The sequence below is a fragment of the Bos grunniens genome, chromosome 8, assembly GCF_055505025.1.
Source record: "Bos grunniens cultivar Pamir isolate PY7600 chromosome 8, Bosgru_T2T1.0, whole genome shotgun sequence".
NCBI lineage: Eukaryota > Metazoa > Chordata > Mammalia > Artiodactyla > Bovidae > Bos > Bos grunniens.
In genome coordinates this window covers 109,657,623-109,684,707 of record NC_141172.1, presented here as the reverse complement: position 1 = coordinate 109,684,707, position 27,085 = coordinate 109,657,623, and the positions used below count along the sequence as shown (strand labels likewise).

General features: G+C 41.4%; 1 protein-coding gene across 1 annotated transcript in view; it reads left to right on the top strand.

Annotated features, from left to right (window-relative positions):
- The window catches only part of MEGF9 (multiple EGF like domains 9), an 80,447-nt gene extending 62,037 nt beyond the window's left edge, over positions 1–18,410 (top strand). Inside the window, exons 4-6 of the mRNA XM_086413970.1 lie at positions 11,070–11,213; positions 11,707–11,976; positions 13,761–18,410. Coding sequence (XP_086270096.1) covers positions 11,070–11,213; positions 11,707–11,976; positions 13,761–14,212 — 866 coding nt within the window. The 3' untranslated portion in view covers positions 14,213–18,410. The remainder of the gene's footprint in view (positions 1–11,069; positions 11,214–11,706; positions 11,977–13,760) is intronic.
- The last annotated feature ends 8,675 nt before the right edge of the window (positions 18,411–27,085 follow it).

Below are 27,085 nucleotides of genomic sequence, written 5' to 3'. Positions count from 1 at the left end.
CTTATGGTGCTTAGGAGACAAAATCTTTTTAGAAAGAAAGGGCCTGCAACAACATATGGCCATCTGTCTGAAGACATTGCCAGATTCAAAAGGTAGATTCTGTGGGATTTAGGCTCACATCCATTATTCACATTCTAGATCTATTGCAGTCTTTCATGGCTGAGGAGACACCTGCTGGGTTCTCAATCAAAAGCCTTAGAAGGCTGTGACCAAGAAGTAGTGATGAGCCATAGGTGAACTGCCTCATACTAAAATTGCCGTTTATCCTCAACCTATCTCAACTTCTGACTGAATTGGGGTGACCCTCTCACTACATCTGCCTAACAGAGGTAAATAGATGGGGAAACAGTGGAAACAGTGTCAGACTTTATTTTTGGGGGCTCCAAAATCACTGCAGATAGTGATTGCAGCCATGAAATTAAAAGACGCTTACTCCTTGGAAGGAAAGTTATTGCCAACCTAGATAGCGTATTGAAAAGCAGAGACATTACTTTGCCAACAAAGGTTCGTCTAGTCAAGGCTATGGTTTTTCCTGTGGTCATGTATGGATGTGAGAGTTGGACTGTGAAGAAGGCTGAGAGCCGAAGAATTGATGCTTTTGAACTGTGGTGTTGGAGAAGACTCTTGCGAGTCCCTTGGACTGCAAGGAGATCCAACCAGTCCATTCTGAAGGAGATCAGCCCTGGGATTTCTTTGGAAGGAATGATGCTGAAGCTGAAACTCCAGTACTTTGGCCACCTCATGCGAAGAGCTGACTCACTGGAAAAGACTCTGATGCTGGGAGGGATTGAGGGCAGGAGGAGAAGGGGACGCCAGAGGATGAGATGGCTGGATGGCATCACTGACTCGATGGACTTGAGTCTGGGTGAGCTCCGGGAGTTTGTGATGGACAGGGAGGCCTGGCGTGCTGCAATTCATGGGGTCGCAAAGAGTCGGACATGACTGAGCGACTGAACTGAACTGAACTGAACAGAGGGAAGAGGAGTAATCTGTGGTTCTTTTGTACACTGCGTCTGGCAACTAAAACAGAGGGCAGTTCTGAGGTAGGAAAAGGTGGCCAGTAATAAAGAGAAAAGCAAGGGAAGCAGATCCACAGATGACCCAGGTATTAGAGTTATCCTAAAGTGAATTTAAAATAGCTAAAGTTAATATTTTAAGAAAATAGAGGAGAAAACAGACAAAATAGGTGAAAAGAGGCAAAATCTCAAGAGATTTGGAGTCAAAAAAATAATCAAAAGAACAATCTAGAATTGAAAAATACAACATCTGAAATTAATACCTCATTGCATGGACTTAATAGCAGTCTACAGTATATACTGTGAAGACAAAGTTATATACTATTGTATACAGTGAAGACAAGGTTAGTAGATTCAAATACAGTTCAGTTTGAAATATCCAAACTGCAGCATAGAGAGAAAAAATGCAAAGGAAAGAGCAGAGCAGAAAAGACATGTGGGATACAACCAGAAGGTCTCACATAAGTGTACTTGAAGGCTCAGAAAGAAAGGAGAGAGATACTGGGACAGAAGCAAATATCTAAAAAGATAATGGCCAAGAGTTTTCCAAATTAATGAAAGAGACCAACTCACAGATTCAAACAACTCAGCAAACCCTAGGCAGTACAGGAACAAAGAAAAGCATATCTAGGCAAACTTAGTTAAACTGTTAAAAACTAGAGACAATTAACTTCTCTGGTCTTCAGTTCTTATTCTTTCCTAAATCTTATTTCCTAAACCTTTCTAAGAAATCTTTCCTAAATGTTCCTAATCTTATTCTTTCCTAAATGTAAGGATTAGAGATACTTCCTTGGAAATCTCCCCCCGCCCCCGCCCCCCAACAAAAATCAGAACATACTAGTCTGATAAGTAACAAGTGTTTTTATGAGATTAAGGTAGCAGAATATTTGAACAGAAAGTACTCTGGAAGAAAATCTGTGTTGAAATCTTATTCTTCATTCTAATCCTCTAGTCTTCAGTTCAGTTCAGTTCAGTCGCTCAGCCGTGTCCGACTCTTTGCGACCCCATGAACCGCAGCACGCCAGGCCTCCCTGTCCCTAAACAACTCCTGTAGTCCACCCAAACCCATGTCCATTGAGTCGGTGATGCTGTCCAACCATCTCATCCTCTGTTGTCCCCTTCTCCTCCTGCCCTCAATCTTTCCCAGCATCAGGGTCTTTTCAAATGAGTCAGCTCTCTGCATCAGGTGGCCAAAGTATTGGAGTTTCAACTTCAACATCAGTCCCTCCAATGAACACCCAGGACTGATCTCCTTTAGAATGGACTGGTTGGATCTCCTTGCAGTCCAAGGGACTCTCAAGAGTCTTCTCCAACACCACAGTTCAAAAGCATCAATTCTTCGGCGCTCAGCTTTCTTTATAGTCCAACTCTCACATCCATACATGACCACTGGAAAAACCATAGCCTTGACTGTGTTGAAATCTTATTCTTCATTCTAATCCTCTAGTCTAAGGAGAAACAAATTGATTTAGAAGAAACTGTGTTATTTTTTTCAATTACACGATCCAGTCCCTGCCTACTTGCCAGTTCTGTCTTGTGCTGTTCTTTTTCTTTACTGTTCGTGATCCAGTCACACTGGCTTCTACTTCTTTTTTTTTTATTTTTAAACTTTACATAATTGTATTAGTTTTGCCAAATATCAAAATGAATCCGCCACAGGTATGTTCCCCTGTCCCAAGTCTCTCGCACATAATTTTTCCTCTGCCTGGAATGGTCTTTCTAATATACTTGTACCCCAACTCCTGGCCCCTTTGCCTTATTAAACCATGTCCTTCCTTCAGGCCTTCAGCTAAATGTTACTTTCACTAGAAAGCAGTCTATGCACCAAGCTAAATGACAGTTTCCCCAGTTATACACTCTCATATACATGGGTTTTTTCATAGCACATATCACAGTTTGTAATAATACCTTTTATTTGTGGTTGAGTCATATATGGTTTGTTCACTACACTGTAAGTTTCATACCAGTTTTGTTCACCATTTTTCACATTTATCTTGGAAATTAGTCCACAGTAAGTATTTACTAACTTTTTGTTGGATGAATGACCAAATGAATGGGAGAACTTACAGAGGAAAATGAGTTTCAGTCCTGGATGACAGAAGCGCCTCATCATGTTGAGTAGGTTTAAGTCGCTGCCTGATTCATTTGTGGCACCAGGAAGCAGTCTACACTGTGGGTTCTCATTTCTGATCTTCCTCGTGGCAGTGGGGTAGCTCTCTTAAATGTCACGTAAATCCCAACCTGTTTTTGGTCAGGAGATAATTTAAGGCAAAAGAAATGCTTTTCGTGGTTATGATTTCTAAAGGCTAGTAATAAGAAATAAATGATTTATCTGTTTGGAAGTATGATAAAAGTGGAATCTAACATGAGAGAGTATAGATACTCCATATGACACTGTCAGCTTAATACAAAATCAGTCTTTGCTTTTGTCTCAAATTTTGAAGACTTTCCCACCAGCAGCGTCCTGGTGCACAAGATTGCCCTCTGGTGGCCACTTACTGCGTTGTCACAGGCCTTACTCCCCCCTCACCCCTCATCTCACCTACACCTTGTATGTTAGATTGAATTAGATTTTTAAAGTAACCTTTTTGTGATAAAATATATTGAGAAAAATATTTTAGAAAGCAATATGTATCAGAAGTCTTAAAAATACTTCCCTGATTAAGTAGTTCTTTTTCCCAAAATCAATTTTTAGGAAATAATTCAAAATTCCTAAAAAGCTTTATGTTCAAAGATGCTCACCACAGTGGCAGTTATAATTCTAAGAAATTAGACAACTTTACTTCTAACAACAGAAAATGAAGCAAATCAAGTTATCTAGGCAGTACACTATAAGAGCACAGAAAATGAAATCTTGACTTACCTTGGACTAATTACTTAGTCTTTTCACTTAGGAATTTGGTATTATAGCAGTAACTGCCTAATGCTATGTTATGAAGATTCAGTGCGATATGTTTATCCAGAGCCTGGCTCATTACAAGCAACAATAAATAGGCTTCCCAGGTGGCTCAGTGGTGAAGAATCTGCTTGTAATTCAGGAGTCTTGGGTTCAGTCCCTGGGTCGGAAAGATCCCCTGGAGAAGGAAATGGCAACACACTCAGTATTCTTGCCTGGAGAATCCCATGGACAGAGGAGCCTGGTGGGCCACAGTCCCTAGGGTCCCAGAGAGTTGGACACCAACATGAGAGAGAGAACGAAGCAGGACAATTACATGTGCCTGTATTTAGCCTGTCTAAGAAGCAAAGCCCAAAACTTCTCCATATAAAAGAGAGATTCAAGGAAAAGTATTCAAAATCTTAATGACAGATTTCTTCGGTGATTTTTTTTTCTTCTTTCTGTTCTCCTGTATTTTTATAGATTTTCTTTCTTCAACACATATTTCCCTTAAAATGGAGGTAGGTGGACTGTTATTTTTTGAGCTAAAATTTTATGTTCACATGGGCTTCCCTTGTGGCTCAGCTGGTAGAGAATCCTCCTGCAATATGGGAGACCTGGGTTCGATGCCTGGGTTGGGAAGATCCCCTGGAGAAGGGAAAGGCTACCCACTCCAGTATTCTGGCCTGGAGAATTCCATGGACTGCATGGGGTTGCAAAGAGTCGGACACGACTGAGCGACTTTCACTTCACCATGTTCACATAGCGTATACTTCTCTGTGAGGATTTAAGGTGCCTTCGTGTATTCATAGTGTCACATGGTGAATACTTTGACCTCAGCAGCTTGACGGGCTTGCCCACTCCTTCATCACTCAGTGACCTTCTTCACTTTAGGATATCACCCATTTCCCCCCTTTTTTTCATGATCACTTCTGCTAGATCTTCTTTTCAGCTATAAGCCCTGGAGTGTCTGAGGTTTGTCTTGACACATTTGTCTTCTGCATTTATACTTTCCCTGCATGATCTCATTCAGTCCTTTGAATTTAAGTGCCATCTGCAAATGTTCTGATAACCAGATTTACATTTCTCCCTTGGTTGCTACACTCAGAGCTCTAACAGTGCCCTTGACATCTTCACTTGAGCGCTCCGTGTGGCACTGTAGCCTGATGCATCCAAAACAGCTCTTGATTTTACTCTATACGCTAAGCCTACTTTGCCCCTCGTGTTCTTCATTTGGTGACTGGCACCACACGAGTCATATTTGCTCTTCCTTTTTGTAAATATCTGGGGCTTCCCAGGTGGCACTAGTGATAAAAACCCTATTTACCAATGCTGGAGACATAAGAGATGTGGGTTCAATCTCTTGAGTCAGGAAGATCCCCCAGAGGAGGGCATGGCAACCCACTTCAGTATTCTTGCCTGGAGAATGGACAGAGGCGCCTGGAGAGCTTCAGTCCATGGGATCGCGAAGCAGTGAACATGACTAAGCGACTCAGCACGTGTGCATGCGTTGTAAATATCCAGTCCGTCAGCGAGTTCTGCTCAGCCTGCCATTCAGCGTGACCTTCATTGCCATCCTCCTTGTCTAACCAACTGTCACCTCTCGAAACTGTTTTCACCGTCTCTCATCTGATCATTCTGCCCCTTTTCTTGTCCCGATCCTCTGAGCCCCTCTCTACCACAGTCCAGTCTCCACATAACAACCAGAATGATCTTTTAAAAATGTAAAACCGGATCATGTCATTCCCATGCTCAAACCCACCAAAGGCTTCCCATCCCTCTTCGAATAAAATTCAAACTGCCTTCCATAACTAGGTTTTCTTGGCCTCTGGCTTTCTTTCGGACCTTATGGTGATTCTGTTACCCGCTGCCTTGTTTCCTTAGGCTGTCCTTCTTTCTGTTTAACAGGATAAAGTTTGCCTTCTGTTCAGTAGAGAAGATTAGGCATTAAAAAAAAAAAAACGAAGTAACTTGCTGCATTTCTGACAGGTTATATGTGAACTAGAGATAGTGAAATAAAGAAAGAAAAGGCTTTTTACAGGTGGTGATTTATGTTTCCAAAGCTTTGTCACTGAGTTTGGTTGGAAAGGAATCCTACATTCTTTCCTTTGACCAGTTATTTTCTTGGTCACCCCCACCAGACTTTTTTGATGCTTAGCCAAGGAGCATGAGATCATCTTCAGGAAACACTAGTTCCTTTTTTTTTTTTTGCTCCTTTGGCCATCTTTCAGCAAAGAAAATGTGAATTTTAAGACAGTATTGTTATATTTTGGAGGTTCCAGGCAAAGCATAACGAACAAAGTTACACTTCAGCTAATTCTCATAGCATATCATTTATCATGATCGAAAGATTCTCAAGTTTCCGGTTTTAAAAGGAATTTAGATCTCATCCGGTTCAACTTTCCTAATTTATAGATGAGGAATTTGAAGCTTAAAGAGAAAACACTATATCCTATGGAGCAGTTTTTCACCCTCCGAAATATTTACATATATTAAATCATTGGGCAGGGAGTTATGATTCCATTTTACAGATTAAAAAAGTGAAACTCAGAGAAGCTATTTGCTGAAGGTCACTCAGAGAAGCTTCCCTGGTAGCTCAGCTGGTAAAGAATCCACCTGCACTGCAGGAGACCCTGGTTCAATACCTGGGTCGAGAAGACCCCCTGGAGAAGGCTACCCACTCCAATATTCTTGAGCTTCCCTGGTGGCTCAGCTGGTAAAGATTCCGCCTGCAATGCAGAAGACCTGGGTTCGATCCCTGGGTTTGGAAGATCCCCTGGAGAAGGAAACAGCTACCCACTCTAGGATTCTGGCCTGGAGAATTCCATGGACTGTATAGTCCATTGTGTCACAGAGTTGGACACGACAGAGCAACTTTCAGTTTCACTCAGGGAAGCTATTTGTTGAAGAGGTTCAGCTGAGAATAGAACTCATATCTGACATTAAATACATGATAATGATAAACACACATCATTTTTCTTATGCTATGTTGCCTCCCAAAGAGGATTTGTAAGCTGGTAGAAAAGCAGATTCATATTATTAGTTCCTACTGTAAATGGATTTTAAAGTTATTTTTATTTTTATTATAAAAAATCAGTCTTTAATTTTGTACATGAAATGCTTTTTAAGTTGCATGCTAAAGTCTTTGACTGTGTGGATCACAACAAACATCTTCAAGAGATGGGAATACCAGACCACCTTACCTGTCTCCTGAGAAATCTGTATGCAGGTCAAGAAGCAACAGTTAGAACCGGACATGGAACAACAGACTGGTTCCAAATTGGGAAAGGCTGTACATCAAGGCTGCTTATTTAACATATGCAGAGCACATCATGAAAATGCCAGGCTGGATGAAGCACAAGCTGGAATCAAAATTGCCAGGAGAAATACCAGTAACCTCAGATATGCAGATGACACCACCCTTATGACAGAAAGTGAAGAGGAACTAAAGAGCTTTGATGAAAGTGAAAGAGGAGAGTGAAAAAGCTGGCCTAAAACTCAGCATTCAAAAAACCTAGATCACGGCATCTGGTCCCATTGCTTCATGGCAAATAGAGGGGGAAACAGTGGAAACAGTGAGACACTTTATTTTCTTGGGCTCCAGAATCACTGCAGATGGTGATTGCAGCCATGAAATTAAAAGATGCTTGCTCCTTGGAAGAAAAGCTATGACCAACCTAGATAGCGTACTAAAAAGCAGAGACATTACTTTGCCAACAAAGGTCCGTCTAGTCAAGGCTATGGTTTTCCCAGTGGTCGTGTATGGATGTGAGAGTTGGACCATAAAGAAAGCTGAGCGCCGAAGAATGGATGCTTTTGAACTGTGGTGTTGGAGAAGACTCTTGAGAGTCCCTTGGACTGCAAGGAGATCCAACCAGTCCATCCTAAAGGAAATCAATCCTGAATATTCACTGGAAGGACTGATGGGGAAGCTGAAACTCCAATACTTTGGACACCTGATGTGAAGAACTGACTCACTGGAAAAGACCCTGATTTGGGGAAAGATTGAAGTCAGGAGGAAAAGGGGGCGACAGAGGATGAGATGGTTGGATAGCATCACCGACTTGATGTACTTGAGTTTGAGCAAGCTCTGGGAGTTGCTGATGGACAGGGAGGCCTGGCGTCCTGTAGTCCATGGGGTTGCAAAGAGTCGGACACAACTGAGTGACTGAATTGAACTCAGTTCTTGAAATGTTTTACAGTATGCATGTGATATACTTTACAATGTATTAATTTTATAATCAGAAGAATTTAAGATAGTAAAAATAATAGTGATAAGTGCATAGTAGAAACACTTTGAAAGTTAAAGGGGAAAACACTTACCTGACAGTTGTCCCCACTCCTGTAGTGAGCATTCTGGTGTATTCATGTCTGGTCTGTCCGTATTAATCTTGCTTATTCTCTAGCTGTGTTCCAGGTGTGTGTGATTTTTAAATAACATAGAGTGATGAGTTTTCAAAAACCTGTGAATTCTGTTGTTATACTTGTTTTTATCCTTACTTTTAAGATAACATACTCACCACGTAGAGTTATTTTTTTCTTATTGACTTCTCATTGCAGCTTATGGCATAAAACAAATCAAAATTAAAAATTTTTCTGGAGAAAATGTAAAATGCTCTAAAATAAATGGTTTAGGAGAGTGGAACTGTATTGTGATAAGCAGAGAGACAGATGTTTGTGGTCTTTTCTAGAATAGTAGAAAGTCCCAAAATAATAAGCATGTAGGTCCATAACATTATAGGAGCAAAATATTATATATATGTAATTATTTCCATTGAACATTTTTAATATGGGGAGAGCAGGTAGACAGATTTTATACATAAAGCAAGTTTTGTATTTTCCAGCCTGCAGAACACTTTGACTTTTAACATTATTTTATTTTTACAACAAGAATGTACAGTTTCCTAGTATGTATTTTTCAGCTATTTTTATCGTCACGAAGATACATAGCTAAAGAGGGATCAGGATATAATAGGATCTGGGAAGAAATCAGTACCTGAAGTGTTCGTCACTATATGAGGATATACTACTTGTTGTATATATGAAATATATCATTCGCAGTATCAGACCTTAAAAGTTATATGATTAAAAGTGATATTTACATGCAAATGTGATTTAAGGGTTAAGTGTTCATATAAAAAATTTTTAAATGTCTTTCTAGATAAGTTCATGAAGTTTCAAAGAACTTTGCTGTAATTGCTTAAGAGTTGAGAGTTGACATGTATGTTAATAATTGTATGTATATTAATCATTCTTTTAGTTTTTCAAATCTTATTCCAGTTGTCAGATCATTTTATTACACAATCTCATTCTGTCTCTTCTTTTTTGTAAATATTTCACTAGTAAGGAAGAGGAATCAAATAAAATTATTTATGATGGTTTTAGCATTGAACTGTAGTTAGCTTAGCATGTAAACTTTTTATTGTCTTCCTAGATTTCTACATAGACTTCACTCATTTCTGCGATAGTAGTTCTGAGTGTCTCTTTGAATGTAAATTATACAGTTTTGTTCCGTTTGTAGACATTATGCTCCTTCAGTGCCCATCGAATGTCCTTCCTAATAGGGGACCAAAGGGTATTATTAAGACACACACAACTTTGCTTGGCTCCTTCCTTTTCATTTCATTATTGTTTTCATTTTTATTTTAAATTTTAAAATATAAAGCCATGTGGAGCATAATATGACAAATACTCATGTACCCACACCTAGAGAACTATTAACATTTTGGTATTTTGCTTAATAGAAAATTTCCAAATAGAGTTGGAGTCCTTCTCTTTGTTTTCTTCCCTACTTTCATTTTCTTCCCTCCCTCTACAGAGATAAACAAAGCATAAAACTTGCCTATACCCTCTCAGTCTATGGTTAGTTTTTATTGCATTTGAATGTATCCCTCTGCCTAGGGTATTATGTATCCATTTGCTTAGTATTGTTTAGTATGGCTTTTAAATTTTTACTTCAGTCAGTCGATCAGGGGCCTTCCCTGGCAGTGCAGTGGTTGAGACTCCAGACTCGGTGCTCCCAGTGTGGGAGATGCAGATCTGACCCCGGGTTGGGGAGCGAAGATCCCATGTTCCTTGCAATTTGCCAAAAAAATTTTTATTTTTTAGTTTTTTTTGCAGAGGAATAAATGTTTATTGAGTTGAGAGGAAAAATCTCTGAACATAGAATTAATTACAAAGCATAAATCACTCTTTTAAATGAGGGTAATATGGATATTTTAGATAAATGCAACTAAGAAAACTCAAGGCATAAGAAGGAATTGTGAGAAATAAAGATAGAATTAATATATACTATTTTCATATATTTAGGTCAAGGGAGGAGTGATTATACTTCATATGCTCTGAGGTTCTTCCTGTGGGGGGTAACGTTATTGGTTAATTTTGGACTTAGGTTATTTTATACATTTTTATTTTATTATTTGTTTAAATTTATTTTAATTGGAGGCTAATTACTTTACAGTATTGTAGTGGTTTTGCCATACATTGACATGAATCCGCCACGGGTGTACATGTGTTCCCCATCCTGACCCTCCCTCCCCATCCCATCCCTCAGGGTCATCCCAGTGCACCGGCCCTGAGCACCCTGTTTCATGCATAGAACCTGGATTGACGATCTATTTCACATATGATAATTTTTTAAATCAATTAATTTGTACAAAATTTCCCCCCCAAATTTTAAAAATCAATTAATTTGTACAAAATAATTAAGCACTCCTTTTTTATGTATTATTCTGCAGTTTGCTTTTTTCCATGCAATATTTGTAGGATTTATGTGTATTCATACATATAGGCCTAGTTTCCTTATTTAGCTACAGAATCCCAACCAAGGAAATAACACTTTCTTCTTTTAATAGATCTTTAGGTTGTTTTTTTTTTTCTTTGCAAATTGTTGGCCTGCTTTCGGTATGTAGTCAATCAATCAACAAGGGCTTATTACAACTCTAGTCATGTACCCAGCCCCTTCCTAAAGCGTTTACAGGCTAGTAGGGACCGGAGCTGTAGGCCTGTTCAGTGTAGGAGTAAGATGGGAGAGAAACTGAACTCTGCGACCTGTGTTGGGTGACTTTTTCTGGTTTCCGCTTAAGGTTTTTTTGGTTTGTAGGTACATATAATTTATTTAAAGTTACCGTGCTTTTGCAGTAAATCTTTAACTTCTTAAAATGATTTGCTTCTTTTAGGTGCTTGTTTCAATTGCCAGGATAACAGCGAAGGGGATCACTGTGAAGAATGCACAGAAGGATTTTATCAGAGTCCTGATGGCTCGAAAGAATGTCTTCGCTGCCCTTGTTCAGCAGTGACATCTACAGGCAGTTGTATCATAAGTAAGGCCTTTCTCTAAATACTCATTTTTAGAGGAAAAATCAGTGAGTCAGTGATCAGCAGGTAGAAAGTTCTAGATGCTGTAGGTGAAAGGGAGTTATGAAAACAGTAAAGCTTTGCAGTAAATGCATTTGTGAAATGAGACACAAAGGAGGGATGAGAGTGTTGTTGTTAAAGCTGTATTTTATCCTGTCTTACGCGATTAAAGAGGAAGAAATAAAAGAATTACGAGTGCCTCTCCATCTCAATTACTCAGATTCTTTAGATGAGCGTACTTCTTTTGTTCTCTTTAGGTTTTCTGGACAATTAATAAATAAAGTGTAAATTGTTACTTTGGATTCCATGTGTTTCTTAAGTTTGAGAGGAGATAATAGGCGGAGGCTGTAAAATGTTTTTTTGTATGTGTGGGGGGGGCGGGGGCGGGGTTAGTAGTAGTTTTGCATCTTGAAACAACTTGAAATTGTACTAAACCATGTTGGTGTTCTTGCTCTTTAGAGTTGGGTGAATCGGAACCTGAATGTGTCCAGTGTAAAGACGGTTACACAGGCCAGAACTGCAATGACTGTAACCACGGCTACTATAATTCTGACAGCATCTGTGTGGAGTGCCAGTGCCACGGCCACGTGGACCCAGTTAAGACTCCAAGGGTTTGTGAGCCCGAGAGCGGGGAGTGCATCAGCTGCCTCCACAACACCACCGGCTTTTGGTGTGAAAACTGCCTGGACGGTTACGATCGAGACCTCGAGGGAAACTGCATCACGAAAGGTAAAACTTCTCCTAAGGGTGTACAGTTAATATCTTAACCTAGCAAGGAAAATGTCAGGACAACTACTTTTAGCTTCGTAAAACCTTCCAGTCCCACCAGGGAAGTTTTTTTGGGAAATAGATTTCGATAGAGATTTGCCCAAAGAGATTCCCTTCTATTCCTGCTGCTCTGCTGAGACTCCAGAGTCAACTCCAGAAGTTTGAGGACCATGATGAAGTCATTGCGGTGTTCTCACATCTTCTCTTCATCTGTTTTTATTTTAATAATTTAAAGTCCTGTCGTTTCTTTTATCTTTTGCTTCCTGTATTCTCATCACTTCCAGGGATCATCAAAGATCTTTTTAAGTAGAAACCTACAACTTGACTAGAAGTTAGCTGAGAAATAAGAATTTATTCCAGCTTCTGTCCTAACTTTGAGCCTAAGTTTTCCCACCTGATGGAGGAAATAGTAAAAATATTCCTTCATTTTTGAAAGAAAAAAGTTACTCATGTGGCAAAATGTTTCTTACAGGGAAGTTCAGTAAGGATTCAGATAAAAATTAATGATTAGAAATTCGGGATGAGTTGGGGATATTCAGACTTACTTAGGTCAGAGATCAGACCATGCTCTTCTATAAACTGTTCTTTGATATTCTGACAGAAGCCGAATCCTGGGCTGATACAGTTGCCCTTTGGCAAGAGTTAGTCTTGTACCATTTTCTTGATATCCTTATTCTGCTGTGATCAAGGCTCAAACACTCAGATTGAACCCTATCCCTAGTCCAGAGAACCTGCCACTCAATTTTCTTTCCCACTGGAGGCGTACGCCTTGTCCGTATTTAGCTGACCAGGCTGTGATGACTTTCCTTATTAGCTATTAGGGAATGTAAGACACGCCTCTTTTTAGGGTGGATTGGTGTGCCGGCTGTGGTGATGAATTGTGATGATAACAGGGATCATTTCATCGAGTGCCTAGTATGTGCCACGCACTATGGGCATTAAATGTAACGATGTTCTATACTTTATTTAATCCTTCCCAAGGACTCTGTAAAATAGATACCGTTATTCCCATTTCATAGGTGAGGAATCTCAGTTTTAAGAAGATTGGCTCACTTATTTATTGCTACACAGTTCTACTTGATCCCAAAGCTTTTGGTATTTCTACTGAGCTATGCTGCATTAGAAGTACACAGTATAGTACCTTAGTTGTAAAATAACTATATCTATTTAAAGGAAAAATCACTATGCTGGCAATGGCTGTTTTCTCTCTCAGCTGATGTCAACTATGGCCATTTAAATTGTGTTTTTCAGAAGCAACTAGAAATGCAATTTTCCCTATTTTGTTTTTGCCCCCATTAAAGAGAATTTTACCTTTATGAAGTGCCATCAGACATGCTGAACTTATTTTAGTTCAAACGAGTATTAGCTATCCCTTTCACTTTTAACAAAGTGATTTAGAAGTCACTAGTGACATACTTACTACCTTTTCAGGAATTTGTGTGAATCTATTCAAGAGTACAGGAGGATGGAAAACTCCAACATTAGAATTTTCCCAAAGATTGTAGTATGGATATTATATACGTTTTGGATAACAGCCATGGGTGTAATAATCTAGTTTTCTAGACCCTGATTCTTTCCACTATATTTCTTGAGAAATTATTTTTTAACTTACTTTAACATTACTTGAAAGCAGAGTATCATGTCAACATCCCATATCAACTTCCACTCCCATGTGTATTTCTTTTATTGTTTCTTAAAACCAGATATTTTGTCCTTTACATTTCATCCTCTGTTTTTATTTTCAGAAGTTATCGTTCCAACACCTGAAGGTTCTACCACTCTGGTCTCCAGGGCCCCTTTGACCACGTCAGTGCCCACCCCTGTTAGAAATAGCACCTTTGCCCCTGCCACCCCGCAGACTGTCTTTGCAGTCAGCTCTGCAGAGAACAGCACGTCGGCCTTAGCGGACGTGTCATGGACCCAATTTAACATCATCATTTTGACAGTCATCATCATTGTGGTGGTGCTGCTGATGGGGTTTGTGGGGGCTGTGTATATGTACCGGGAGTACCAAAACCGGAAACTCAACGCCCCCTTTTGGACCATCGAGCTGAAAGAAGACAATATCAGTTTCAGCAGCTACCACGACAGCATTCCCAACGCAGATGTGTCAGGATTGTTGGAAGATGATGGCAATGAAGTGGCTCCCAACGGGCAGCTGACCCTGACGACCCCAATGCATAACTATAAAGCCTGAGGAGGAGCCAGAGCTGTTCTCCTGGACTTTAAGGCCACAGTGCTTACTAAGACAGCATCATTCTCTGCGCCACAGCCTGGGTAGAGTCGCTGAGATGAGAAAGCAAAGGCATGTAGTGCATCGGAAATTTTCAGGTACAAACGTGTAATGTACTTAGCCTGTTACTCTTAGTTTTCCTATGAAGATCTGAAGCAGTCACCGACGATGAGGACTTGAAGTAAAGTGTATTTTTGTACCGAACCACGTGGGAGGGTAGAAGGCTGGGCCTCTCAGTGCAGCCCCAGTCCGCTTTGACCTCCAAACAGATTCCTGGGGGAATGTTCACCATCAGTGGAAACAGGATGATGGATGTGGAGGAGAAAGGACTGCCAGAAGACTTTATCTCCATTCTTGATAAAGGAAGGCCAGGAAGGATATTCATTTTACTGGACTAAAAGACATCCTTGAGGAAAAGCTGATATTTGGGCTGTGTCATAATACACAATCTTGATTGTTTCTATAATAGGGGCAGTGAAGTCCCAAGAAGATCTTTAGAAGGGTTTGATTTTTCTTTCCAGAGTTTTTGCTCAATAATAAGATTAAAGCACAGGATAAGCTTCTAATGGTAGAGAGAGGAAGGCAATGTCTGGGAAAGCATAAAGCTGATGATTCTCCTTAAGGCCTCAGTGTAAATGATAAATTGTTTAAAAAGAAGGACTATTCCTGCCTCTAGAGAAATAAGGTGTATATAGTTAATGTAGAATATCTGGTCAGCATTGTATTTGTATCTATTTGTAAAAAAAAAAATCATGTCTTATTTTATCATCTAGAATTTATTTGTATAGCAGTTAATGGCATTGTAAAAAGAAAACGTGGGTTAAAATGCTGTGAAATAGATGGCAATATTGCTGGAGCTGGGACTCTGGTGAGCATCGGTGACTTTTAGTCCCTCTTTTGACACTGTTGAAATTTATAACAGGTTGGATGTTTCTAATTTTTCCCTTTTTCAGTCTAAAAGTAGAGTTCTATCGTCTTTGACTTCCTATAGATTCAAGCAATAGATTTTGAAGACAATGATTGTTAAGCTGGGACACAAGGCTGCATTCTCCAAACTACTCACCTGTTTAGACATTAGCTTCTCTATATTTTACATAGATTAAAGTAGAACAAACACATGCTTATTAAAAAAATTTTTTAAGTAACAATAGTCTTCCAAAGGAAGAAATGTTTTAGCTCCAAAAGAAAAGCCATCATATCACTTGGGATCCGCTGTGAAATATCATACCTGTGAACTATTTATATTCTCTCCCACCCCCAAATACTCCTGCATTTGAATGTAGCCGGTCACTCAGATGCCACGGGGTGTGGACCACGTCCTGCATACTGCAGTTCTTGTATCTTCCTGTCTGGCTGGAAGGTGGCTCCGTGGTTGAGAGGGTATAGTCAGGCATTGCATTTACACGCAGTTTTTTCTTTGAGGCCATCTCTGCCTTTGCTCTCCTCTAATTATGATGTTGACAGATTGTAGATTAAGGAAAGCCAGGAAAAACAACCAGAAGTCAAATGCAGATATTTATTAGGAGGAAGAACAAACTGTCAAGTAGTTAGAAAAAAAAAAAGCAAAAATTAAACCTACGAACCCCTGCCAAGCTGATCACCCTACCTGACTTCTCCAGAGAAAAACCTGGAATTTGGTCATCCCTCTGCAGTTGGAGATGATGCTCTGGAGGATGTACAGGCAGATAATCTACTTCTAGTAACTGGAGAGGCTCTGGATATCTGGCCATTGCTCATGAAAGAGAGATCACATTAAAATCAGATAATGTTTCTATAGCCCTCTGCAGTTTGCAAGGCGGCTTTCTGTACCTGTGTCCTTCGTTCCTCACCACAGGCCTTTGAGGAAGTAATTGTTGTTCCCAGTTATCGGTGAGGTTAAATGTCGTGTTCAAGGCTACACCGTATGTTATTAGGCTTGGAATCAGGACTCCTAACTCAGAAGCACATGTTTTTTTCAGCTGTATGCTTGTGCAGAAATGACCCAGCTGCAGACATTGGAAGGCTGGGAGGAAGAATCCCATCTGTGAACGTTTCTGATTTTTGTAAATACAAGGTACAATCCAGGGCTATATAGCCACGAAGGACTTTGCAGAAAGAACATGGAGGATTACTCTCTGAAGCCAGTGTTGGTGATAAAATAAAAATACCAGTCAGTGCTTCATAAAAGGAAACTGATCTTTCCAAGCAGGGAAAGAAAACCCGATTTCCCCAGCAGCTGCCACATATGCGTATAGAGACTGTTCCAAGGAATTGTGTAAAGTGACATATGCCTTTCCCAGACTATCACGCCCTCAAAGCCAGGGATTGAGGATAGTGGGACATGAACGTTTGTTCACAGAAGTTAACACAATAAAGAAAGAAAGAGTTTGTTGGGGTCTAAGAGCCAAAGCTGAACGAACAGTCCAGATTCTGGCTATGTAGACATTCCTTGAAATAGACGTTAAAAGGAGTTGCAAAAATCGAATCACAAAGAACGTTTACATATTTATGAACAGAGCCTAGGTCATGTTCTTAATTTATCCTGGTGGAAAAAATTAAGCTCTTAAAATCTATTTTAAATAATATTCTTTAGTGTTCTGTGTTTCTGCTGGTGGAGGTAATTTTGCTCTAAAGTAGAAATCCATCATGAAGTGATCTACCACCAAAATCACTCTAGGAAATTGGCCTGAGAAAAATGCCTTGCACAGCAGTCATTCCGCTAGAAGTGTGATCCCCACGCACCAGGGTCCCATACGTCCTTTAGAAAGACTAAGAGTGTCTCAGAAGTAGGGATGTGTTTATTTTCAAATGCGGTGAGACTAGTGTGAATCTGATTGACGAATGACAGATACTGCTGTGGGATGACATTTTCATCTTCATTAATTCATTGCAGTGAGCCCTGTGCATTTCTGACAGTCATGTGTCCTGGGTAGTGTTGAGAAGTGTGTCTGTCCTCCTTTACTTTCCCCTCCCTACTGCTGTCCTCTAGCTCCCAGAGGTGTCTTACTAATAGAATTTCTCTAGTTACAGAGAAAAATGATGATAAAACTAAACCTCATGTATACTAAGGTCCTGTGGACTTAATGTGTTACTTTTAGGGAACCTGAATTTTAAGAGCGAACAGAGCTGACACGGAATGGGAGGAGAGAGGTTTGTGGGGGAGAGGATTTGTGGAAGCGTCGCGTTGTATGTCTGCACTCTCGCCCCAGGATTCCTGGAGACTTTGACCGTTAAGCAGCACTCAGTGACCTGCGGCTCGCTGTGGCCAGCTGAGTGCCTGGAGGACACGTAGCCCTTCTTGTGCTGCTCTGGAGCCAGAGAGCTGAAACGACAGCCCTTCCTACTGACAGCCCTAGTTTGGACCGCATTATTAAATCATTCACTTTGGTCCTGTCTTTCTTTGTAGGACATACGGTCAACATAGCACCTCTGATTATGAACATTCCCTGGTTCTTATATTTTGAGGTATGTGGGAAGGAGTTCAATTTATATATCACAAGGAAAGAAAGCTCCCACAAAAATTTCGGAAAACTAAAAAGCAACCCAAGGTAACCCGTTAGGGCAAAGGAAGCGTCTCTGGCCTCATCGACGAAGAGCCTGTGGTCCGCTATGATCGTCTCGGTAGGAGTTTGGGAGCTGAAACGAGTTTGGTGTGCGCAGGGGAGTGACGGGAGGTTAGTGTAAGTTTTCCCTTCAACCTTGAGCCAGTGACTACGCCAAGGGAAGAAGCAGGAAGAGCACACTGGTTCACCTGAAGACATCAAACGATACCACGTGAACTAAAAAGGCTACGGATCCCCAGAGTGTCAGAGGTCCAATGATGCTTTTTCAAAGGCCACTGGGAACCATCTGCAGTAACTGTACCAGCAGCTCTAGAACGCGAGACCAGGCCTGAGGCCTGCACTAGCCTGAGAGCTGACCAATTGAAAGCGACTTCATGCTAGGCACAAGCACTCTGTAATACGTTAAATTTCCGCCCAAGCAATTGGGAGTGTTTCTGAAACATTAAAATCATATTTATGTCACTAAAATTCTAACGCACATCTTAAAAACATGTCTCATACATATGCTGGACTAGGCTTCATGATGCATTTCTAAATTTGTGTATGATTTGAATATAAGAAAGAATTTATACAAGAGTGTTATTTAAAATTATTAAAAAAATAAATGTATATAATTTGTACCTGTTGTAGATTTGCTGTTTTACTTTTTTATGTGGTCACAGTTGTTGGAAGTCTTTTAATATGTGTCACAGATCACTTATTTTCAAACTGCTTCTTGAAAATCTTTGTGTCCTGCGTTTATTGATCATGCTTTCTGTTTCAAGAAGTTCCTTTAAAGAATGTTTTCCACTTAGGGGAAAAAAATGCCACACGAAGAATATTCCCCCTCTCAAAACACCCTGAAGCAAAAAGCATATATTAACATATAATCTTGTTTAATAACTGTCCCCTATGAGATCCATTGGACTTCCCTGGTAGCTCAGACATTAAAGCGTCTGCCTACAATGAGGGAGACTGAGTTCAATTCCTGGGTCCAGAAGATCCTCTGGAGAAGGAAATGGCAAAGCACTCCAGTACTCTTGCCTGGAAAATTCCATGGACGGAGGAGCATGGTAGGCTTCAGTCCATGGGGACACGACTGAGTGATGTCACTTTCTTTCTGTCTTTCTATGATATCCATTGGGCATCCCTGAAAGCTCAGTTGGTAAAGAATCTGCCTGCAATGCAGGAGACCCCAGTTCAATTCCTGGGTCAAGAAGAACCACTGGAGAAAGGATAGGCTACCCACTCTACTATTCTTGGGTTTCCCTTGTGGCTCAGCTGCTAAAGAATCCTCCTGCCATGTGGGGGACCTGGGTTCAATCCCTGGGTTGGGAAGATCCCCTGGAGAAGGGAAAGGCTATGCAGTCTATTCTTGCCTGGAGAATTCCATGGACTGTATAGTCCACGGGATCACAAAGAGTCAGATACGACTGAGCAACTTTAACTTCACTTTAATCTCTGCTCCAGATAAGGAAGAGTCTTAACCTTTCCTTATGCTCACTACCAACCGTATTAAAATAATGTATACTTTCCTGTATTTGCCAGGTTATATGATGTCTTTTTCCATTTGTTGGTACTGTCTCTTCTATCTATAATGTCCTGGAAAATGTTTATTCATTCTTTGCAACCGCTTGATAAAAGAGGGTTGATAAGTCCTTAACATATACCCCCGTTGGCCTAAAGAAGAATTCTCCTATTGCACATATTTTATTAAAAATACTTGTTCTGTTATGTCTTCCTTGGTAAACTGCAATCCTTGAAGCCAGGAACACATGCTCTTTCGTCTCTAGTATCTGGCACAGTGCTGGCATACTGTGGGTACTCAGTAAATGGTGGTTTAAAACAAAAAGTACTTGACAGGTGCAATAGTTGATCTGAACTTATTTGGTGAAGCAGTATAAGAAATTTTGTATTCAGTGGGTAAGACAGTAAGTCTTATTTAATAGAAATGTCAGCATACACGATTCAGAGGGTCTGAGAAACTTGAAATTGTGAACACAAGTGTGCAATGCTTACTTGTGAACATAAACAGTTTGTATGTCTTTTTTTTTTTTCCTGGAGAAAAGGTCCATACTCTTAATCATAGTCTCTAGAGGATCTATGGTCCCCAAAAGATTGATGGCTCCTAGGATGCAGATTCCTTTCTATATTTCAGCCATAATCCTCTCGCTCATTGAATGTAAATCAGTTCAGTCTTGATTCAAGGGATCCACTTCCAGAAATCCCTCATAATAAAACGACCTAAAAAGCAGAAATTTTTGTGTGGAAAAAAAAATCTTCCCCCGAGTTGTATATAAAGTTTAAAAAGTGGAGACGAACTTTAGATGTTCAACCATAGACATGGCTTAGTGCATACACTGTTAAATTAACATTTGGTCATTAAGAATAAGGAAGAATGATTAGAAACAGAATGAAAAATAGAATATTTTGAAAATGTGCGTGCAATTCCACTCCTGGTGTATAGTTTAGAGAAACTTATGAATGTGTACCAGGACCCACATTTCAAACTCTTCATTGCAGCATCATTTGTCATAGCAAAATAACTGGAAACATCCCAATTGCCTATCAGTAGAAGAACGGATTAATTGTGGCCTATCCATATACTTTGGAGAAGGCAATGGCACCCCACTCCAGTACTCTTGCCTGGAGAGTCCCATGGATGGAGGAGCCCGGTGGGCTGCAGTCCATGGGTTGCTAAGAGTCGGACACGACTGAGCGACTTCACTTTCACTTTCCACTTTCACGCATTGGAGAAGGAAATGGCGACCCACTCCAGTGTTCTTGCTTGGAGAATCCCGGGGACGGGGGAGCCTGGTGGGCTGCAGTCCATGGGGTCGCACAGAGTCGGACACGACTGAAGCGACTTAGCAGCAGCAGCAGCAGCAGCATCCATATACTTTGAATAGAATTTTATACAGTGGTCAGAAATGAATGAAAGAGTCGGACACGACTGAGTGACTGAACTGAACTGAACTGATCCATATACTTTGAATAGAATTTTATACAGTGGTCAAAAATGAATGAATTACAGCTATCTACATCAGTATGGATGAGTCTCAAGACATAATGTCAAGCAAAAAAAGCTAGGCATAGAATACATACAATATGATTTCTTATATATAATGACCAAAAATGGGAAATGTAATATGTTGTTTAAAAAGACATTATACAGGAAAACTATAAAGAAAAAGGAATGATGAATACATGAGTATAAAGATAATGATGATGGATATCATCACATTATCTGTTCAGTTTGAGGGCTGGGACTGTCTTCATTTTTTAATGCCATTGCCAAGCACAGTCCTGGCACCAGAAAGTGCTCAACAAACGTGAGTGAATGATGGACTCTGCTACACTGCAGTGCTTACACTGGTAAGTACGGTAAAGGCATGTAAGAACTGCAAAGAAGGCTTTAAAGTAAAGCAAGTCTAAACCAGAAATCAAATGGACTGCGATTTGGGGCGGCACCAAGTCACTTGTAAACAGGGATGTTTCTGAGTGACGCTGGGAATAAACAGCGCAGAATCCCCTCCAGTGGAGCGGGGCTGATGAAGCTCACTCCTGCACTGCACGAAGGTCTTGTCCACAGACAGGACTGTGTACCCTCACACGTGCGCTGCCTGGGCAGGAAGCAAACTTAGTCTGCTATGTGGATGCTTTTGGTGTCCTCCCCTTTCTGCCTTTGTTTCCAGAAGCTTGCAGAACCGAGAGGCTATATCTCAGCTTTTTAATTCCCCCCAAATATTTCCCAAATGAGCCATTGTTATCTCTAATCACCATGGCCAGGGGATCATCCAGTTTCATCTGAAGAGGCTACTTCTGGCAAGAGATGAGATTCTTCCAGACAAGGATAGGGACATTAATGATCGTCTGTGTAGATCCTGTTTTAGTTGAGGTAATAATTTGGGGGCAGTTAAGCAACTTGTGTAGACTCCAATGGGCCATGAATCCCCAAAGGAATTGTCTGAAGTGGAGAGGGCTTTGTATTCCAGAGCAAAGATCAGAGTTTGGTTAACAGTTGTGTTTTGAATTTGCTCCAGTTAAAATGGAAAGGAAGCAGATATATTAACAGGTATTGGTCCCGGGTAAAGGATGAGCTTCATTTACTTATAATTTGTACCTCACCTTTTTGTATTAAAAGACAGAGATCATTAAGCCACCAATTAAGGATGAAAGGACCAGTTTAGTATATCAAAGAGGAGGAGGAGGTACACTAGCCAAGTTAGGCTAAGACTACATTAGCAAGTGTGCCAAAGCCTCTGACTGTGTGGATCACAACAAACTGTGGACAATTCTGAAAGAGATGGGAATACCAGACCACCTGACCTGCCTCTCGAGGAATCTGTATGCAGGTCAGGAAGCAACAGTTAGAACTGGACGTGGAATAACAGACTGGTTCCAAATAGGGTAAGGAGTACGTCAAGGCTGTATATTGTCACCCTGCTTATTTAACTTATATGCAGAGTACATCATGAGAAATGCTGGGCTGGAAGAAGCACAAGCTGGAATCAAGATTGCCAGGAGAAATATCAATAACCTCAGATATGCAGACGACACCACCCTTATGGCAGAAAGTGAAGAACTAAAGCGCCTCGTGATGAATGAAAGAGGAGAGTGAAAAAGCTGGCTTAAAGCTCAACATTCAGAAAACAAAGATCATGGCATCCGGTCCCATCACTTCATGGGAAATAGATGGGGAAACTGTCAGACTTTATTTTTCTGGGCTCCAAAGTCACTGCAGATGGTGATTGCAGCCATGAAATTAAAAGATGCTTACTCCTTGGAAGGAAAGTTATGACTAACCTAGACAGCATATTAAAAATCAGAGACATTACTTTGTCAACAAAGGTCCGTCTAGTCAAGGCTATGGTTTTTCCAATAGTCATGTATGGATGTGAGAGTTGGACTATAAAGAAAGCCGAGAGCAGAAGAATTGATGCTTTTGAACTGTGGTGTTGGAGAAGACTCTTGAGAGTCCCTTGGACTGAAAGGAGATCCAACCAGTCCATCCTAAAGGAGATCAGTCCTGGGTGTTCATTGGAAGGACTGATGTTGAAGCTGAAGCTCCAGTACTTTGGCCACCTGATGCGAAGAGCTGACTCATTTGAAAAGACCCTGATGCCAAGAAAGATCGAAGGCAGGAGGAGAAGGGGACCACAGAGGATGAGATGGCTTGATGGCATCACCGACTCAATGGACATGAGTTTGGGTGGACTCCGGGAGTTGGTGATGGACAGGGAGGCCTGGCGTGCTGCAGTCCATGGGGTCTCAAAGAGTCAGACATGACTGAGCGACTGAACTGAACTGAACTGAACATTAGCAGCTGACACCTAATTTAGCTTACTTTCCCAGCAACCAACGACATAGATTACTTGTTGTTCAGTATTCAGGATTGATTTCCTTCTCCATGTACCAACTCTAACATCTGTACATGACTACATAGCTTTGACTATACAGACAGATTACTTAGCTATTACTAATGAATGGATACATCTTGGAACATCAACAGAAAAGCTCTTTAACAATACAAAGAGCAAATGAAAGCTCTTTAACGATACAAAGAGCATCAGCTTTGGAAGAAGGAGGATTCCAGTGCGGGCTCCAGTGTAGTGCCTTGGGCAGGTTAACAGAGGGCCCCTGGTCCTTCTCTCCTCCCTGTAGAAGAGTAATGATGCTGACCCCTTAGGGCGCACTGAGGACGCATGGGAAGCACCCCAGCGCGTGCCACGTCTGTAGTGAATGCTGGGTCCTGTCCTCTCTCCCTTTATTTAGGAGGCCTTCAATTCAGGCATTACCCACCCCCCAAAACGCAGTGTTCTTCTTTCACCGTTGGGTAGTACCAGGTGGCTTGTTCTCTGAACAGAAAACCAACCCATAGCCCAGTATTGGAGGAAGGCCACTCCTAGGTTTTAGGTATCTTTGGAATGAAAGGAGATACTTCTCTGAGCTGAATCGCTGCTGTTCCTGTGCTGTGGTGGGTGACCCCGGGACCAGGGGGGCGTCCACAGGGGGCTGGAGCAGGCAGCGTGGCATCTTGCAGCATTCCTGTGCTTCTACGGGGATTCATGGAGTCGGTATGTTTGCCTGCGGGAAAGGGATGGGACGTGAGTGCTGGGGAGTGGGGAGAGTTCAGGCCTTGGAGTCTGCTCTGAACAGGCTGTAATCCGTGCTCTGATTTTACACAGTGAACCAGGGCAGGCCATGGATCCCACCAGTTCTCAATATTTCCATCGATACATCCAAGAGATTGAGTTAAATGGTTTCTGTGAGAGCCTTTTTTCATTCCTGTATTCTGTTAGGCAGAGAAAAAAGTGTTTAGGACAAGATCACTAATTCTGATAAAGATTTATAATTCATTCTTTTACCAACATTTATTAAACACCTATTATTTGCCACGCACTATAAGAGATCTTTAAAATCCCCCTTCTCCGGAGGGTCTTCCCAGCCCAGATATTGAGCCCAGGTTTCCTGCACTGCAGAGTAGTCGGACAAAAAAAGAAGAAGAATCTAAATTGGAAAGGAAGAAGTAAAATTGTCACCATCTGCAGATGACATGATGTTTTACATAGAAAATTCTAAAGACACTACCAAAAACCTGCTGGAGCTCATCAGTGAGTTCAGTAAAGTTGCAAGATACAAAATAAATACGCAGAAATCCCTTGCACTTTCTGTACAGTAACAGTGAGCTGTCAGAGAAATTAAGAAAACAAGCCCATTTACAGTCACACCAAAAAGAGTAAAGTACGCCGGAATGAGTCTAAATATGGAGGAAAATACCCGTATTCAGAAAACTATAAGACCCCCTGGAGTAGGGAATGGCAGCCCACTCCAGTATTCTTGCCTGGAGAATCCCAGGGATGGAGGAGCCTGGTGGCTACAGTCCATGGGATCTCAGGAGCCAGACACGACTGAGCGACTAAGCGCACGTATAGACCTTAGGGTGTAGAATTAAAAGTTCCCATTTTCAGAGGAAGCCAGGCACAAAAAGTGTACATACTATAATGCCTGGTACACGAAGCTCTAGAAAAGGCAAATCTTTAATGCTAGAAAGCAGACCATGGTTTCCTACATGAAAAAACAAACTTATGGTCTTAGGGGAGAGAGAGGGGGAGGGCCAAATGAGGAGTATGGGATTAACACATTCAGACTGAAATATAGAAAATAGATAAGCCGCAAGGACCTACTGAATGGCACAGGGACTTACACCCAGTATATTGTAACAACCTATAAAGGGATATAATCTGAGAAACAAAACAAAAGTGAATCACTCTGTTGTACACCTGAAACTGTAAGTTGACTGTACTTCAAAAAAAAAGATAAAAAATTTAAAGATTAAGTTCTTCATTCCCGTAACCACATTACCAGGGTTCAATAGCCACACATGGCCAGTGGCTGCTCCGTCGGACAGTGCTAATTCAGAACATTTCCATCATCTGGGTTCTTTCGCAGAGCACTGTTCTGTGTCTTGGCTGTGGTGGTGGTTACCTGGGCATATACATTTGCCAAAGCAGGTCAGAATGTATACTTAAATCGTCTCTGTGTTACTGTATGTAGATTATATCTCAGTGAAATTGATGGACAGGGAGGTCTGGTGTGCTGCGGTTCATGGGGTCGCAAAGAGTCGGACACGACTGAGTGACTGAACTGAACTGACAACTGATGTAAAATAAAATCCTGTTCTCAAGGAGCTCAGTCTAATTGAGGAGACAGGCAAGTTAGTGGATGATTATAGAGCTGTGTTAGTGCCATAAGTAAGACCCGGGTACCCTGGAAGTTCAGAGGTGCAAGTTAGTGGATGATTATAGAGCTGTGTTAGTGCCGTAAGTAAGACCCGGGTACCCTGGAAGTTCAGAGGTGCAGCAACTATAGAGATGGTGGCCCAGAACATTCTCTTAAACTATGGGTGGGGAAACTCCGGGAATTAGGCCGAGAAGGGGAAGGAGAGGGATTCTAGATTCTTCAGAAGCACTAGCACACAGAGTTCCTTTGGGAGTTAGGAAAAGGTGCTCCTTCTTTGGAGTGGACTCAGCGTGGGAAGTGGAGCCCCCAGCCTGGCAAGCAGAGCGTGGGCTGGACTTCAAGCCTCTGCCCATCCTTGGCTGGGCGTCCTCAACAGGGCGCCGGCTGTGCAGTCAGGGGGAGAGGCATATGCGGGGACACAGGTCCTTCACATTCATCCCTTTGAGGAATCGGGTCCTACAGCCGTTCCTTGTGGTCCTCCTTCATAGGTCCTGGCCTGTTCTCTTATTAGGAATTCACCACATTTAAGGGAGAAGTGACGTGTACCACCCCATCCTGCAAATCATGATCAAGACATTGAGATTCTTTTAATCTGCAAAATGTCCAGAAGATTGATTAGCTCAGTTTCCCGAGTTTGCCTACAGCTGTTGCTGTTTTACATATTCAAGTGTGCAGCTGGGAAGAATGCTTGTAAGCTCTCCCTGGTACCTTAGGACAGTCTTCCCAGAAGTCTTTGACTCTCTTATAGTCAGACTCTGGCTTTGGCTGCATGGGGATCTGGCCATGGTACTGAGCGTGATCAATTTAGGCAGGGAGATCTTGATTTGAGATGCCTTCTGTAAGTTTCACACACACACACACACACACACACACACACACACACACACACCAGGAGCACCAGCTTTTGGCAACTAGAAAACTTGAGGTCCAAGTTTCTTCCTCTGTGACTAGCTTACCGTGTGACTTCGGAAAAAATCAGTTCTTGTCTCTTGGGACTCAGTTTCCTTATTCATAAAGGACAGCAAACTTGTTAGAATTATGAGACAGCTTCAAGGAAACTGACATGGGCTTGGTAAATGGGGCTGCACCAAACAGCGGTCTTCTTTTATTTCTGGCAAGTGCCGGTTTCTCCTCTGCCTTTGCAGGGCACACATCTTGCTTATAAAACACCGTTACCCCTACCTCTCAGTCCGAATGACTCATCTGTTCTCTCTGTGCCCCTAGAATCTTACTCTTATTATTCTTATACCAACGAAGTATTCAGATGTTTTATTTTGGTTTATAATACTTATCTGCACTTTAACCAGCTTAGTGACTGCAGACATAACAGCAATTCAGTGAAAGGCACAGTGGCATGGTTTTCAAAAGCCTGGGCTGTAGGATAAAGTCTGGGTTCGGCTCCCAGCCCCACCACTTGGCTGCCGAGCGACCAGACAAAGCCTCTCCTGCTCAGCCTCAGTCGTGCCAACCGTGAGCTGGGCCATAGTCAGTCTCTGCTTCACGCTTACCATAGTGCCCAGCAAAGAGCTCAGTGTGCGGCGACTAGCATCATCATTTATGGAAGGGAGAGCTG